This window comes from Schistocerca cancellata, chromosome 6 (genome assembly GCF_023864275.1).
Source record: "Schistocerca cancellata isolate TAMUIC-IGC-003103 chromosome 6, iqSchCanc2.1, whole genome shotgun sequence".
Taxonomy (NCBI): Eukaryota; Metazoa; Arthropoda; class Insecta; order Orthoptera; family Acrididae; genus Schistocerca; species Schistocerca cancellata.
Genome location: NC_064631.1, coordinates 75,832,820 through 75,845,182, shown reverse-complemented (window position 1 = coordinate 75,845,182; position 12,363 = coordinate 75,832,820). Strand labels below are relative to the sequence as shown.

General features: G+C 41.2%; 1 protein-coding gene across 1 annotated transcript in view; it reads left to right on the top strand.

Moving 5' to 3' along the window:
• Nucleotides 1–12,363, top strand: part of LOC126088579 (trehalase-like) — a 306,521-nt gene that overhangs the window by 150,891 nt on the left and 143,267 nt on the right. Inside the window, exon 6 of the mRNA XM_049906775.1 lies at nt 10,792–11,075. Within this exon, the coding sequence (XP_049762732.1) occupies nt 10,792–11,075 (284 nt within the window). The remainder of the gene's footprint in view (nt 1–10,791; nt 11,076–12,363) is intronic.

The window sequence follows — 12,363 nt, the reverse complement described above, 5'->3', positions numbered from 1 at the left end:
GCTGTTTCCAGGGCGTTAATGAAAATCTCTGCTAGAATACCGGCGAGGGGGCTGCCCATTGCTAGACCATCTGGCTGTATATACATTTTCCCATTAAATGTGAAATAATTGTATTTTAATATGACCTTAAGCAAACCAATAAGTTCAGCAATCTGAGTTTCACTTAGTTTTTTATGCTTAAAAAGATTTTCTTTTACAAGGTCTATGGTTTCATCAACCGGGACATTTGTACAGAGGCTGACAATGTCGAAGGACACCAGTCTAGTGTCAGGTGTACATCTTACAGACTGAATATTGTTAATTAATTCCTTACTATTTTTTATAGAAAAGTTATTTTCAAATGTGAAAGCATCTTTAATTTTAAAATGGAGGCGCCTAGCAAGAGTGTGATGTGGACTGCCTATACCATTCACTACAGGGCGGATCGGATGATTTTGTTTGTGCAGTTTAAACTGGCTTCTGAGCACGGGTGGTTTCGGGTTCATATTTATAAGCCCTTTCTGTTTAATAAGTTTCAAAAGAAACATTATTTTTAAACATCTAGAGCTCAAAGACGGTAATATACTCAACGATCAGTTGAACCTTGCCTGTAGACAATTTTTTGAAGGCTTTAAACCCGTACTATTTAATTCATAACATTAATGTTGATAACCTCAGTAGTCTATTTCTTCAGGAAGCTATAATGCACTTTTATATCTCTAAGCTCACTACCTTTTATGCAATGTGATTTACTCATGATGTATGGCTGCCACTACACCGGCCCTCATGTAATTCTCGCTTATCCTAAAACCTCGGATCCCAGTGAATGTATAATAACTAGATTGTGGACCAGGTTTCGTTATTTATGTCTTAAGATGCCATTACTGTTTATTCTTAAACTTTTGACTTATATACGTTCTATGTTCTTAACTAATATGGTAATATAATTTTATTTTGGCTGTATATGCCACTGCATGTAACTCATGGCGTATGTGCCACCTGCCTTTTTGATGTATGTTTCTACGTTATTGTTTCTAAGGCTCCCACATTGTCATAATGGGAATGTTAAATGCTTTCCTTTTATTTACTGTCACTCTATCTAAGGACACAATTAATATTTATATTTTACATGTTGCTTCAGTATGCCAATCGGCACATAGTACGCGACCTGAGCGCCACCTGCCCTGGCCGCAGTGCTACCACGCAGGCCGATTTTACTCAGTTGCTTATACGCTCTCCGACTTCCATGTACTTAATTTTATTTATCTGACAAACCCTACTCTTAGGGCTATATTTTATTTGGACTAATGGAGCTATGGAGATGTTTGTAAAAATGGCAATGACGTATCACTCCATGTTAATGTAATACTGTAAGTACAAGAAATTCTTCTCATATTTTGTAACACAAGATTCGCTTAATATATGTTAAACTCTAATCTTGACTTATGTGTATACCTTTCATATAAAACACGATGTTCATTTTCCTCAGGCCGCCTTCTGAAGAAGACAGGTTTAAACCTATCGAAACCTAGGTAAAGATTACTTTATCCTTTGCAACTGGTCGGCTGTTTTTAATCTAATCACATACAATTTATTTGGAAACAACAAAAAATAAAAGGTGACAATAAATTACGAAGTGTTCCACGGCTGAAGGCCTTAATGACACCAAATTCAAACTATTTCTCAGCTGAAGGCCCCAATAGTAATAATTTAAAAACTCTTTCATGGCTGAAAGCCTGAATAGTAATCTTTTAAGAACCAGTTAAACAACTTTGAACTTGAAATTACAGTCCTTATAATATTTTTTTTTTTTTTTTTTGAAAAAACAATCATAAAATCTCACTAAAACAAGGGGGAGGGGGGCCGCAGACATTGCTCCAAGGATCGACCTGAGAAAGTCCCTCAAAACTTTGCAAACTATGAGACAGGTAGCCAAGAGTTGCATTCACTTCACGAGATGGTAACTCAGACTAGTGGCAGTTTAAACACGACCAATAATCATTTGCTAAATCTACATAATGCGCGGTGACCAATGCAACGATGGAATAGCACACCCAAGCTGGAACCAGTGGTCAGCACTACGTCTTCAGACTCTGGTGTTTAGAGAAGAGGGGGAGGGGGGGAATCACCACCTGTCCCACAAATCAAGGAAGCTGTCGAACTACACGCCTCACCGGACAGCAGTGGCGAAGTGAGGAAAAGTACGCTGCCGTAAAATACACTAAGTTCCAGGGCATTAGCAGCCACTAGGCAGGAAAAATACTGCTGGTTGAACTTCACAAATAATAACATACAGAATGCAACAATTAACAATAAGAAGTGGAGGATGGCTAATTAGGTTTGCCTTCCCCCAATGCTCCACCCACTGCTTTTCACCTCGGCAACACTGCAAGCAGCAACATGCATGCAAATGGTGAGATCTCACAATGGTGGAGGCTTCACTACTTGAATTAAGGTCCACTCAACTTAAACTTCCTGGGTCCGGTTGACAACAAGGTTACCCCTCGCGACTACAGCCCTTCCATCCAACAGTGCATGCGTGCCACCAGTGGTCCCTGTGTGTTCTCGCGGTGCACCAACCTGGCTGCTCATCTGCTCCAACAAAACTGCCGACTCACACCACACAGAAACACCCCAACATTGCCCCAAAGATAGTACCACTGTTACTAGATATCAATAACCGTCGCTGCTACCACTAGCGGACAGACAACGCTTGCAAACAGAGTGGTGCCAATGAACATATGAAGAAGACGACACCCATAACTATACCAACTAAATGATGCCAACCTAGCAATGGCACCAACACGAGCTGCAGCACAGCTCAAGGTCATTTGCTTCAAATGTTCATAAACGTAAAACTGAGTACGTAATGAATTTTTTTTTTAATGTTGTATCCTATGGCTACAATATCGGTGACTCACAGCTGTAATCAGTCATCTCATGAACATAGCTAGTTGTAACATATTGTAGGGGTATGAAACACAATGATAAAACAGTGGAAACTCCGGAATATCAACACTATAGGAAAAGGTAGTTTGCTACTTATCGTGAAGAAGACATGTTAAGTTGCATACAGGCACAATTAAAAAGCCGCTTACACAAAGCTTTCAGCCACAGACTTCATCAGCAAAAGAGAAACGCAAACTATTCACCCACACACAAGCAAGTACACCTCACGCACACACGACTGCCAACACCTGCAGCTTGGGCAGGGATACAACTATCACATGGGATACAAGCAGCAATCTGGAGGAGGTGATGAGTGGAATGGATAGTAATGCACAGGTGGGGGCACAGAGGAATGTTGTCTGGCAGAGTGTGCAGGGACTAGTATGCTAACACGTGCACTGTCAGGAGGTTGTGGGGCAGGGAGATGGGTAAAAAGGAGCAAAAAGGAAAGGAGTGGGGAAAGATGGACAGGTGTGTTGTCAGATGGCAGCAAGCAAAGAGAGTGGGAGATGAGAATGGGAGGAGATGGCAAGACAGAGGGGATGGAAACTGTTGGGTAGAGGGGGGTGGAAACTGTTGGGTGGAGAGGGTGGGGAAAGTATGTTACCATTGGTTCAGGCCAGAATAGTTATGGGAGCAGAGAAGGTGTTGTAATGATAACTTCCATTTGCGCAGTTCAGAAATGCTCGTGATGGAGGGAAGGATCCAGACAGCTCGGGCAATGAAGCAACCGCTGAAATCAACTGTATTGTGTTCAGCTGCATGTTGTGCCACAGGGTGGTCTACTGTGCTCTTGGACACAATTTGGCAGTTGCCATTCATCCTAGTGGACAGGTGGTTGATAGTCATACAAATATAAAAGGCTGTGCAGTGATTGCAATGAAGCAGTGCAGGTATATGACATGGCTGCTTTTACAAATGACCAGGCCTCTGGGGGGAAGGATAAGCCTTTGATAGGACTGGAATAGGAATTGATGAGTGGGTGGATTCAGCAGGTCTTGCACCTGTGTCTTCCACAGTGATATGATCCTTGTGATAAGGGTTTGGGACTGGAAGTGACATAGGGATGGACTAGGATATTTTGGGGGTCAGGTGGGTGATGAAACACCACTTTAGCAGGGTTGGGAAGGATCTCGCATAGTGTGTCCCTCGTTTAAGGGCATGATGGTAGATAATCAAACTTCTGGTGAAGGGTGTGGTTCAGTTTTTCCATTCCGGGATGGTACTGGGTGACAAAGGGGGCACTCCTGTGTGGCTGGTTCTTGGGGGTGATGAGAGGATTGGGAGTGTGAGTGGAAGTGGCACAGGAGATCTGTTTGTAGACTAGGTCTATGGATAGTGCCTCTCTGTGAAGGCCTTCATGAGACCCTCAGCATACTGGGCAAGGGATATCATCACTACACATACGCCATCCCCAGGCAGACAGGCTGCACAGGAGGGATTTTTTGGTGTGAAATGGATGACAGCTGTCAAAATGCAAGTACTGTTGGTTATTGGTGTGTTTGATGTGGAGAGGGGTGAGGATGGAGCCATAAGAGAAGAGTTGGTAACGTCCAGGAAGGTAGCACACTAGGTTGTGGAGGATCAGGTGAAGCAGATGGGAGAGAAAGTGTTGAGATTGTGAAGGAATGAAGATAGGGTGTCTGGCCCTGAGTCCAGATCATGAAGATCTGACAGCCTCCCATGCCAATCTGTTTATGGGCCATCTAGAGGAGACCTTCCAAGTCTCCCAAACTACATCCTTCACCTAGGCTTTGATTGCATACCATCATGCCCCAAAATGAGGGATATCCTACCCGAGACCCTTTCCACTCCTGCTAATGTGGTGTTCCATTGCCCACCCAACCTCCAAAACATCCTAGTCCATCCCTATCCCATTTCCAGTCCCAACCTCTTGCCACAAGGATCATGTCCCTGTGGAAGACCCAGGTGGAAGACCTGCCCAATCCACCCTCCCACCACTTCCTTTTCCAGTCCTGTCACAAGTTTATCCTTCCCCATCAGGGGCCTGGCCGACTGTGAAAGCAGCCACATCATCTATCAGCTCTGCTGCAACCACTGCACAACTTTTTATATTGGTATGACTAACAACCAGCTGTCCACTTGAATGAACAGCCACCACCAAATTGTGGCAAAGAGCAAGTAGACCAACCTGTGGCACAACCGGCTGCCAAAATAACATGCTTGATTTCAATGGTTGCTTCATTATTTGGGTCAACTGGATCATCTTCCACCGCCAGCTTTCCTGAACTTTGCACATGGGAGTTATCCTTACAATACATTCTCCACTCCCATAATTATCCCAGACACTACCTACAGCAACATATTGTCCCCACACCTTCCAGCCAACAGTTTTCACCCCCTCTGTCCTGTCATCTCCTCCACATTCTCATCTCCCACCCTCTTTGTTTGCTGCCCACTGACAATACACCAGTCCATCTTTCCATGCTCCTTTCGTTTTTTTGCTCCTTTTATTCTCATCTCCCTGCCCCACAACCTCCTGATGCTGCACCATTCTAGTCCCAGCACACCCTACCAGACAGTGCTCCTCTCTGCCTCCAATCATACACTACTATCCTTTTCCCTTCTTTGCCCCTTCCACATTGCTGCATCCCGTGTGATAGTTCCATTCTGGTCTGAGCTCCCAGGGTGGATGGTCATGTATGTGCGAGGTGTGCTTGCTTGTGTCTATGAATGGAGAGTGTTTCTCTTTTGCTGATGAAGACTGTGGCCAAAAGTTTCTATATATGTGTCTTTTACTGTGCCTGTCTGCAACCTAGCATGTTTTCTTTATGGCAAGTAGCAATCTATCTTTTCCTACATTTTTTAAATGAAATGATAAGATCAATCAGGATGGAAGCAGTTAACAGCTTTCATTTCACTTTTCATTTCATTGGTGGGATACTAGGGAAATACTGTAGTATACAAAAGACATTGCTATCAAAACACTTGTACGAATTGTCCTAGAATACTGCTGAAGTATGTGGAACATGTGCCACAGAGTACTACCTGGGGCTATTTATGAATACATTGGAGGACAGTAGGAACAGTCACACATTTGTATAATAACAGGGAGAATGCCATGCAAATGTGGAAAAACAAGAACTAGCAGACATTTTCAGATAAACATCAACTGCCCCAAAAGGCAACTGATGAAGTACCATATTAGGCTGATTACAGTATCCACAAAGATATTTAAGCAGTCTTCCTTCCCACACTTCGTATGCTAATGGAATGGGAAGTACCCTCTGGCATGCAATTCACACTGGTTTGCAGAGTATACATGTGGACGTGGCTGCATGTCTGAAGTTCCTGTGCATATGTATGCATAAAAAAATAAATTGGCAGTAGCATCTGGATCAGTTAGGTAGCCAAAAAGTAGAGTTCTGCATGTCTTGCACTTAGAAACCTCTTTCATTGTGTTGACAGGCATATGCGATTGCTAGCAAACTTTGCAGGATTTCTCTCAATACTGACCTATACCACAATCTTTTCAGGCAATGTATCAAAGGTCAAAAAACATTACAAAAGACTGAAATAAGAATGTTACATTAGGCTATTAACCAAATATCTTGAAGTAGCCATTTCAGGTATTTTGGGATTATTGCACTTATGTGTCAATATATTTACGCCTAATGATGCTGGTGGTTAATAATAAAAGTGATTATCAAGTGAGGACCAATTTCACAAAACTGGCTTTATGCATTTTCGTTTAGATAAAAAAAGATAGTTTTTTCCTAATACATACTGTTCAACACCCTCTACAAAACTATGCAGCCAGCTTTAGCAAAACTTGCTTTATTCCACACTTATAGAACAAATAATACAGCCTGTTTTGGGAAATCGCACCTCATGTATATGTAGGGGTCTTCTCAGAACTTGCTTTATGGTACTTAGTTTGTGCAAGATATTAGAGGTATCGCTGAATTTTCTCATAATTTGCTTAATGTGTAATAGATGTCAGAAAAAGTACTTTTTCGACTGTGTTAATGCACTCCTGGAATAGTTGCTTTGCTTGGCGATAGATGGCAGGGAATATCACTGTGCATTCTTACTAAGCTGACAACTGGTGTGGTGGCTGATGGGAGCTCCGTTAGGCAACACACTGGGTGTCTATTTAGTTTACATTGGCAGCATTAAACTACATTTGTTGATGATAGCTGTTATGTGAGTTGGTTGTCATTTACCACCATCTTGTGGAAGGTGAATGTGTTAGACTAGAGTTGTGTTAAATAGTGAATACAGAAGATGATGGTGAATATAATACTGCTGTGAGTGAAAAAAAGAAGAGAAAGAAAGCAATCGAATATCTCCAAAGCAAAATCAGCTCAATATTCAAAGCAAAATGCTGGGCCCAATATTGACTCAGCATGCCAAAAGAAGTGAGGCAAGCAACAAGGTGGGAAAGACTGTCATGCAAGCAAACTCTCTTGCATTGACTTGCCATGTTTCAGTAATCTACTACATTCTTCACGAGATAAATGCAAGCAAGATGCATTCTTTCTGTAATACATGTATATTTCAGCACCAGCTAGGTATGTTGTAAATCTGCCTATCAAAGATAAGGTAGAACTTCGAGATGTATCCCAAACATCAGTTTGTGCTGCTCCATTTAAAAAATAACAGGTGTATCACATGATTGCTTAAGCCAGATTACTTGTCACTATCAGGAACGTGGGACTACACTATAGCAATGAAGAGGTGGCTTGAGAGCAACTCAGGCTGACATAGTTATGACCCAACAAGACAAAAGATCATATTTTGAAGTAAAAGTGTAGAGAATGTTACTGTAGCAGAGGTAAAATGAGTATACAATATCCAACCTCAAAATTAAATGTAAATATAATGTGGGAAAATTTTTGCAAAGGAGAGGGCTGAGCAAGCGATAAAAGCTGTCCTGTGCCAAAATTTAAGACAATATTCTATAAGAATTTTAATCTCAGCTTTGGTGATCCTCACAGTAACACCTGTTCAACATGCAATGAGTTTGAACTGAAAATGAAGGTTACAGAAATTGAAGAACGCCTGGAAGTGTGTAAAACTAACTTGTGCCAGCATTAAGCCCATGCAAAGACATTCCACAGCATCACGAACAAATACAAGGGTTGTTCAATAAGTAATGCCCCACATCTTTTTAAAAAGCCATTAATATACATAGACAAACATCCTTGTTGGTCCTTCACATTTGATGTTTGTTCTGTGCACCGGTGAAGTTTTGAATGGTTCTGGCAGATACCAGAGCCATAATACAGTGTCAAAATGGCGTCCACATACGACTCATGTTATAAGCAGTGTGCTGTTATTGAATTCTTGTGTGCAGAAAAAGAAACCATGGTGAACACCCATAAACTTTTGTGTGCAGTGTATGATGATACTGCAGTTGATAGGAGTATAGTTGGGAAATGGGCAAAGAAAGTTACAGCCTCAGGAAACGCAGAAACAGAGCTCCATAATCAGACACACTCAAGACATCCTGTCATAGTCACTGCTCCAGACATGCTGAATCGTGCAGATGCCATTATTCGTGCCAACTGGCACATCACAACTCAACAATTGGCTCTACAGTTGTCGGTCGGTATTGGAAGTGTATCTGCAGTGATCAAGTCTCTTGGATATGCAAAGAGGTGCTCACAATTGTTTCCACAAATGCTCGCAGTGGACCACAAGATTCAAAGAAAGGCCATTTCACCTGAATTTTGAGCATTCTCAGACCGACGGAGAGGCCTTTCTGCTATGGATTGTTATGGGGGGAAAAAGCTAGGTGCACCACTTTGTGCTGGAAACAAAAAGGCAGTCCATGCAGTGTTATCATCCTCATTCACCATAAAAGAAGAAATTCAAGACAACCCCCTCTTCCTGGAAACTCTTGGTGACAGTCTTCTGGGATTGTAATTGCATCATTGTCGTGGATGTGATGCCAAGAGCGTCAACCATCAATTCAGAGGCATACAAGAACACTCTGAATAAACTCGAGAACTGCGTCCGATGTGTTTGATCAAACAAGAATACAGCATAAATCTTGCTCCAACAGCATAATGTACACCCACACACAAGCCTGAGAACCTGGGATAAACATCGCTAAATTGGGTTGGACATCATTCCCTCATTCACCCTACAGTCCAGACCAGGCACCCTCAGACTTCCATCTTTTTGGGTCACTTAACGATTCTCTACAGGGAACACACTTTGAAGATGACGAGAGTGTCAGTAATGCAGTAAAAACATGGCTATGCCTACAGGACAACAGCTTTCACCAGCAGGGAATACATGTTCTTCCACAAAGTTGGCGTACGGCCATAGAATGTGATGCAGACTACATAGAAAAATAGGACATGGACAAGACGTAGTGATGAATATTGTCACCAAATTCTGACTCTTAACAATAAATATGTTCTGAGAAAAAAAAATGTGGGGCATTACTTATTGAACGATTCTCGTACCCTGAAGAAACTGTAAAAGTTGTCTTCAACATATAACAAAATCAACTGCTGCCAAAGTTGTCTACTGGACAAATCTTGTCACTTGACAGGTACCATTCTATAATCAAACTGTGGTGTACATGAACCAAAACAAAATACTGATAACATTAACAATGTAGGAAAAGATAGATTGCTACTTACTGTAAAGATGACATGTTAAGTTGCACACAGGCACAACTAAATATCTCTTTCACAAAGTTTTAGGCCATAAACACACACCATTCTTATACACAAGCAAGGGCACCTCATTCACAAATGCCAACTCCAGCATCTCGTGCTAGAGCTGTTGGAGTTGGCTGTCAAGTATGGATGAGGTGTGCTTGCTTATATGTATGAATGTTGTGCATTTCTCTTTTTCTGATGAAGGTTGTGGCCAAAAGTTTTGTGAGAGTGCCTTTTAATTGTCTCTGTCTGCAATTTAATGTGCAATCTTTATGATAAGTAGCAATCTATCTTTTCCTACATTGTTGATATTCCTAACTGGAGTTTCCATTGTTTGATTTTGCACTGATAACATTTTTCAACATATTTGGTGTGAAACAGAAACAGGAAGAGGTGCAAATAAAATCACATCTGCAATATAAAATTTTCTCCTGCATTATTTGGGAGAGAGACAAGACAGATTGACAAGAGAGGGTTGAGACTTGAGCTTTCTTCAGTCTTGTGCACCAGCCAGAACAAGAATTCTATAATGCTCTGTATAATGGCACATTTTATGAAACACACTACAGTGGATATCACTGATCTAGTTTAGGCATAAAACAAGTTTTGGAAAAGAAAAATGTTTTCCTATTCCCAGCAATTGATAAAGTACCACAAACTTTATGTATATGCAAAGACTGTCTTAAAATACATTCAGAACTGTACAAAATTTTCTAATTGTAAGAAATTTTTTTCTCTCAGCTTGCTTGTTAATTAAATAAATGTCCCCTGAAAAAAAAAAAACAAGTTTTGCTTAAATGATCCTAATGAACTGTTAAATTCAACACTATAACAACTAAAAATAATTTTGGCACAGTCTCTGCCTAGGGCTCACAAGGCAGTTTCATATTTTCATTCTAAAGTCATGCAAGGAAGTTGACGCTCCCAAAATTCCAAAATTAAATTAAAGTAGCATCTTATCATTCACTCCTTCCATAATTTATCAGAAAATTTGGGCTTGAGGATGTAAATTTTGGTTAGCACTAATGTTCATGTTAAACATGTCTTAAGTTTCTCAATATGCAGACAGCTTATATATAAAAAATAAAATGGTGAGATATTATCCAAAATACTTAAAACATCTGTCTTCTCATTAGTAATACTCGCAGATACTTAAATTTTTATGATAGTTTATAGGATATATGATAACAAGATTGTGATCATTTCTTTTTGCACACTACAGGAAATCTATCTAACACACATACAAGATATATTATACCAGTTGATTTGAATGCATTTTTATGCATGAATGCCAGAATTTTATCTGAATTTCATACCTCACTGGGAAATACTGAGAAAGCTGGTTATTACACAGCAAAAATGAATGAAATATTAGAAGCAATTGATGCAGTATTGTGGAATGATGAAGAAGGCATCTGGCTTGACTATGACATGCTAAACAAAGTAAGCAGGAATCAATTCTATCCCAGCAATCTGGCACCTCTCTGGACAGGCTGCCACAAAAAGGTATGTAAATTTCTCTGTGTTTAAATATTGACATTAATTATTGCATTTCATCTCATGTACACACACACACACACACACACACACACACACACACACACACACACTGGAGATATACTTACATTGATACTCAGACTAACCCTTCCATTTCCTGCTCTACTGCTCTCCAACACAAACACAGACAGGTCCCCAAGCCCCACCCCACTCCCACATGCCATTGAAGTGATATCAGCTGGACCAACTTCTCAGATGGGTACAGGTTCTGTAGAAATTGTAAGGCACAGGCACTAAGGGAATCAGAGCAAATGAAAAACTGTTTGCCCTGAATATGGCACATCCAGCCCAGTGCCTTCAGGATCGCGTGGAGCTCTGCCGAGAAAATAGTATAGTTGCCAGGAAGGTGAATCCTGGTGACATGGTCAGAGAACATGACAGAGCAGTCAAGAGAATTCCCTTGTTTGGCGCTATCAGTGTATTACACTGATATAAACAAAGATGCTGTAACTTACCAAACGAGAAAGAGCTGGTATGTTGATAGACACTTTTATTGTGTCTATCAACATACCAGCACTTTTTCATTTGGTAAGTTACAGCATCTTTGTTTTTATATATATTTTTCCCACATGGACTCTAACTCCCCAAGACACTATCCAAATTGAACCCTGTCTGGAACAGCTCCGTCCTCCGTCACAGCGGGACCCACCTCCTCTTCCTCAAAATCACCCTCTCCAAACCTTCCAGGAATTTCTCACTTCCAGCCTTGCCTCTCAATCCTTCTTGAAAAACCTTAATCCTACTCCCAACATCACCACAGCTGAAGCCCAGGCAATCTGTGATCTGAAGGCTGACCAATCCATCATCATTCTTCCGACGGACAGGGTTCCATGACTATGGTAGTTGATCGTCGGGAGTACGTGGTTAAGGGACTGTGCCAGCTTTCAGACAACACTACATACAAAGTTTTCCAAAGTAATCCCATTCCTGATGTCCAGGTTGAGATTCAAGGAATCCTCAGAACCTTAGGCCCCCTACAAAACCTTTCACCTGACTCCATCAACATTCTGACCCCACCGACACCCCGCACCCTTACCTTCTACCTACTTCTTAAAATTCACAAACCCAAACATCCCATCTGCCCCATTGTAGCTGGGTACCAAGCCCCCTTCCTTTCACACCGATCACCTTCCACACTACCTAAAACCTCTTTCCTCAATACCTTAGCCAGTTTCATCCTAACTCACAACTTCTTCACTTTTGAAGGTCAGACATACCAACAATTAAAGGGAACAGC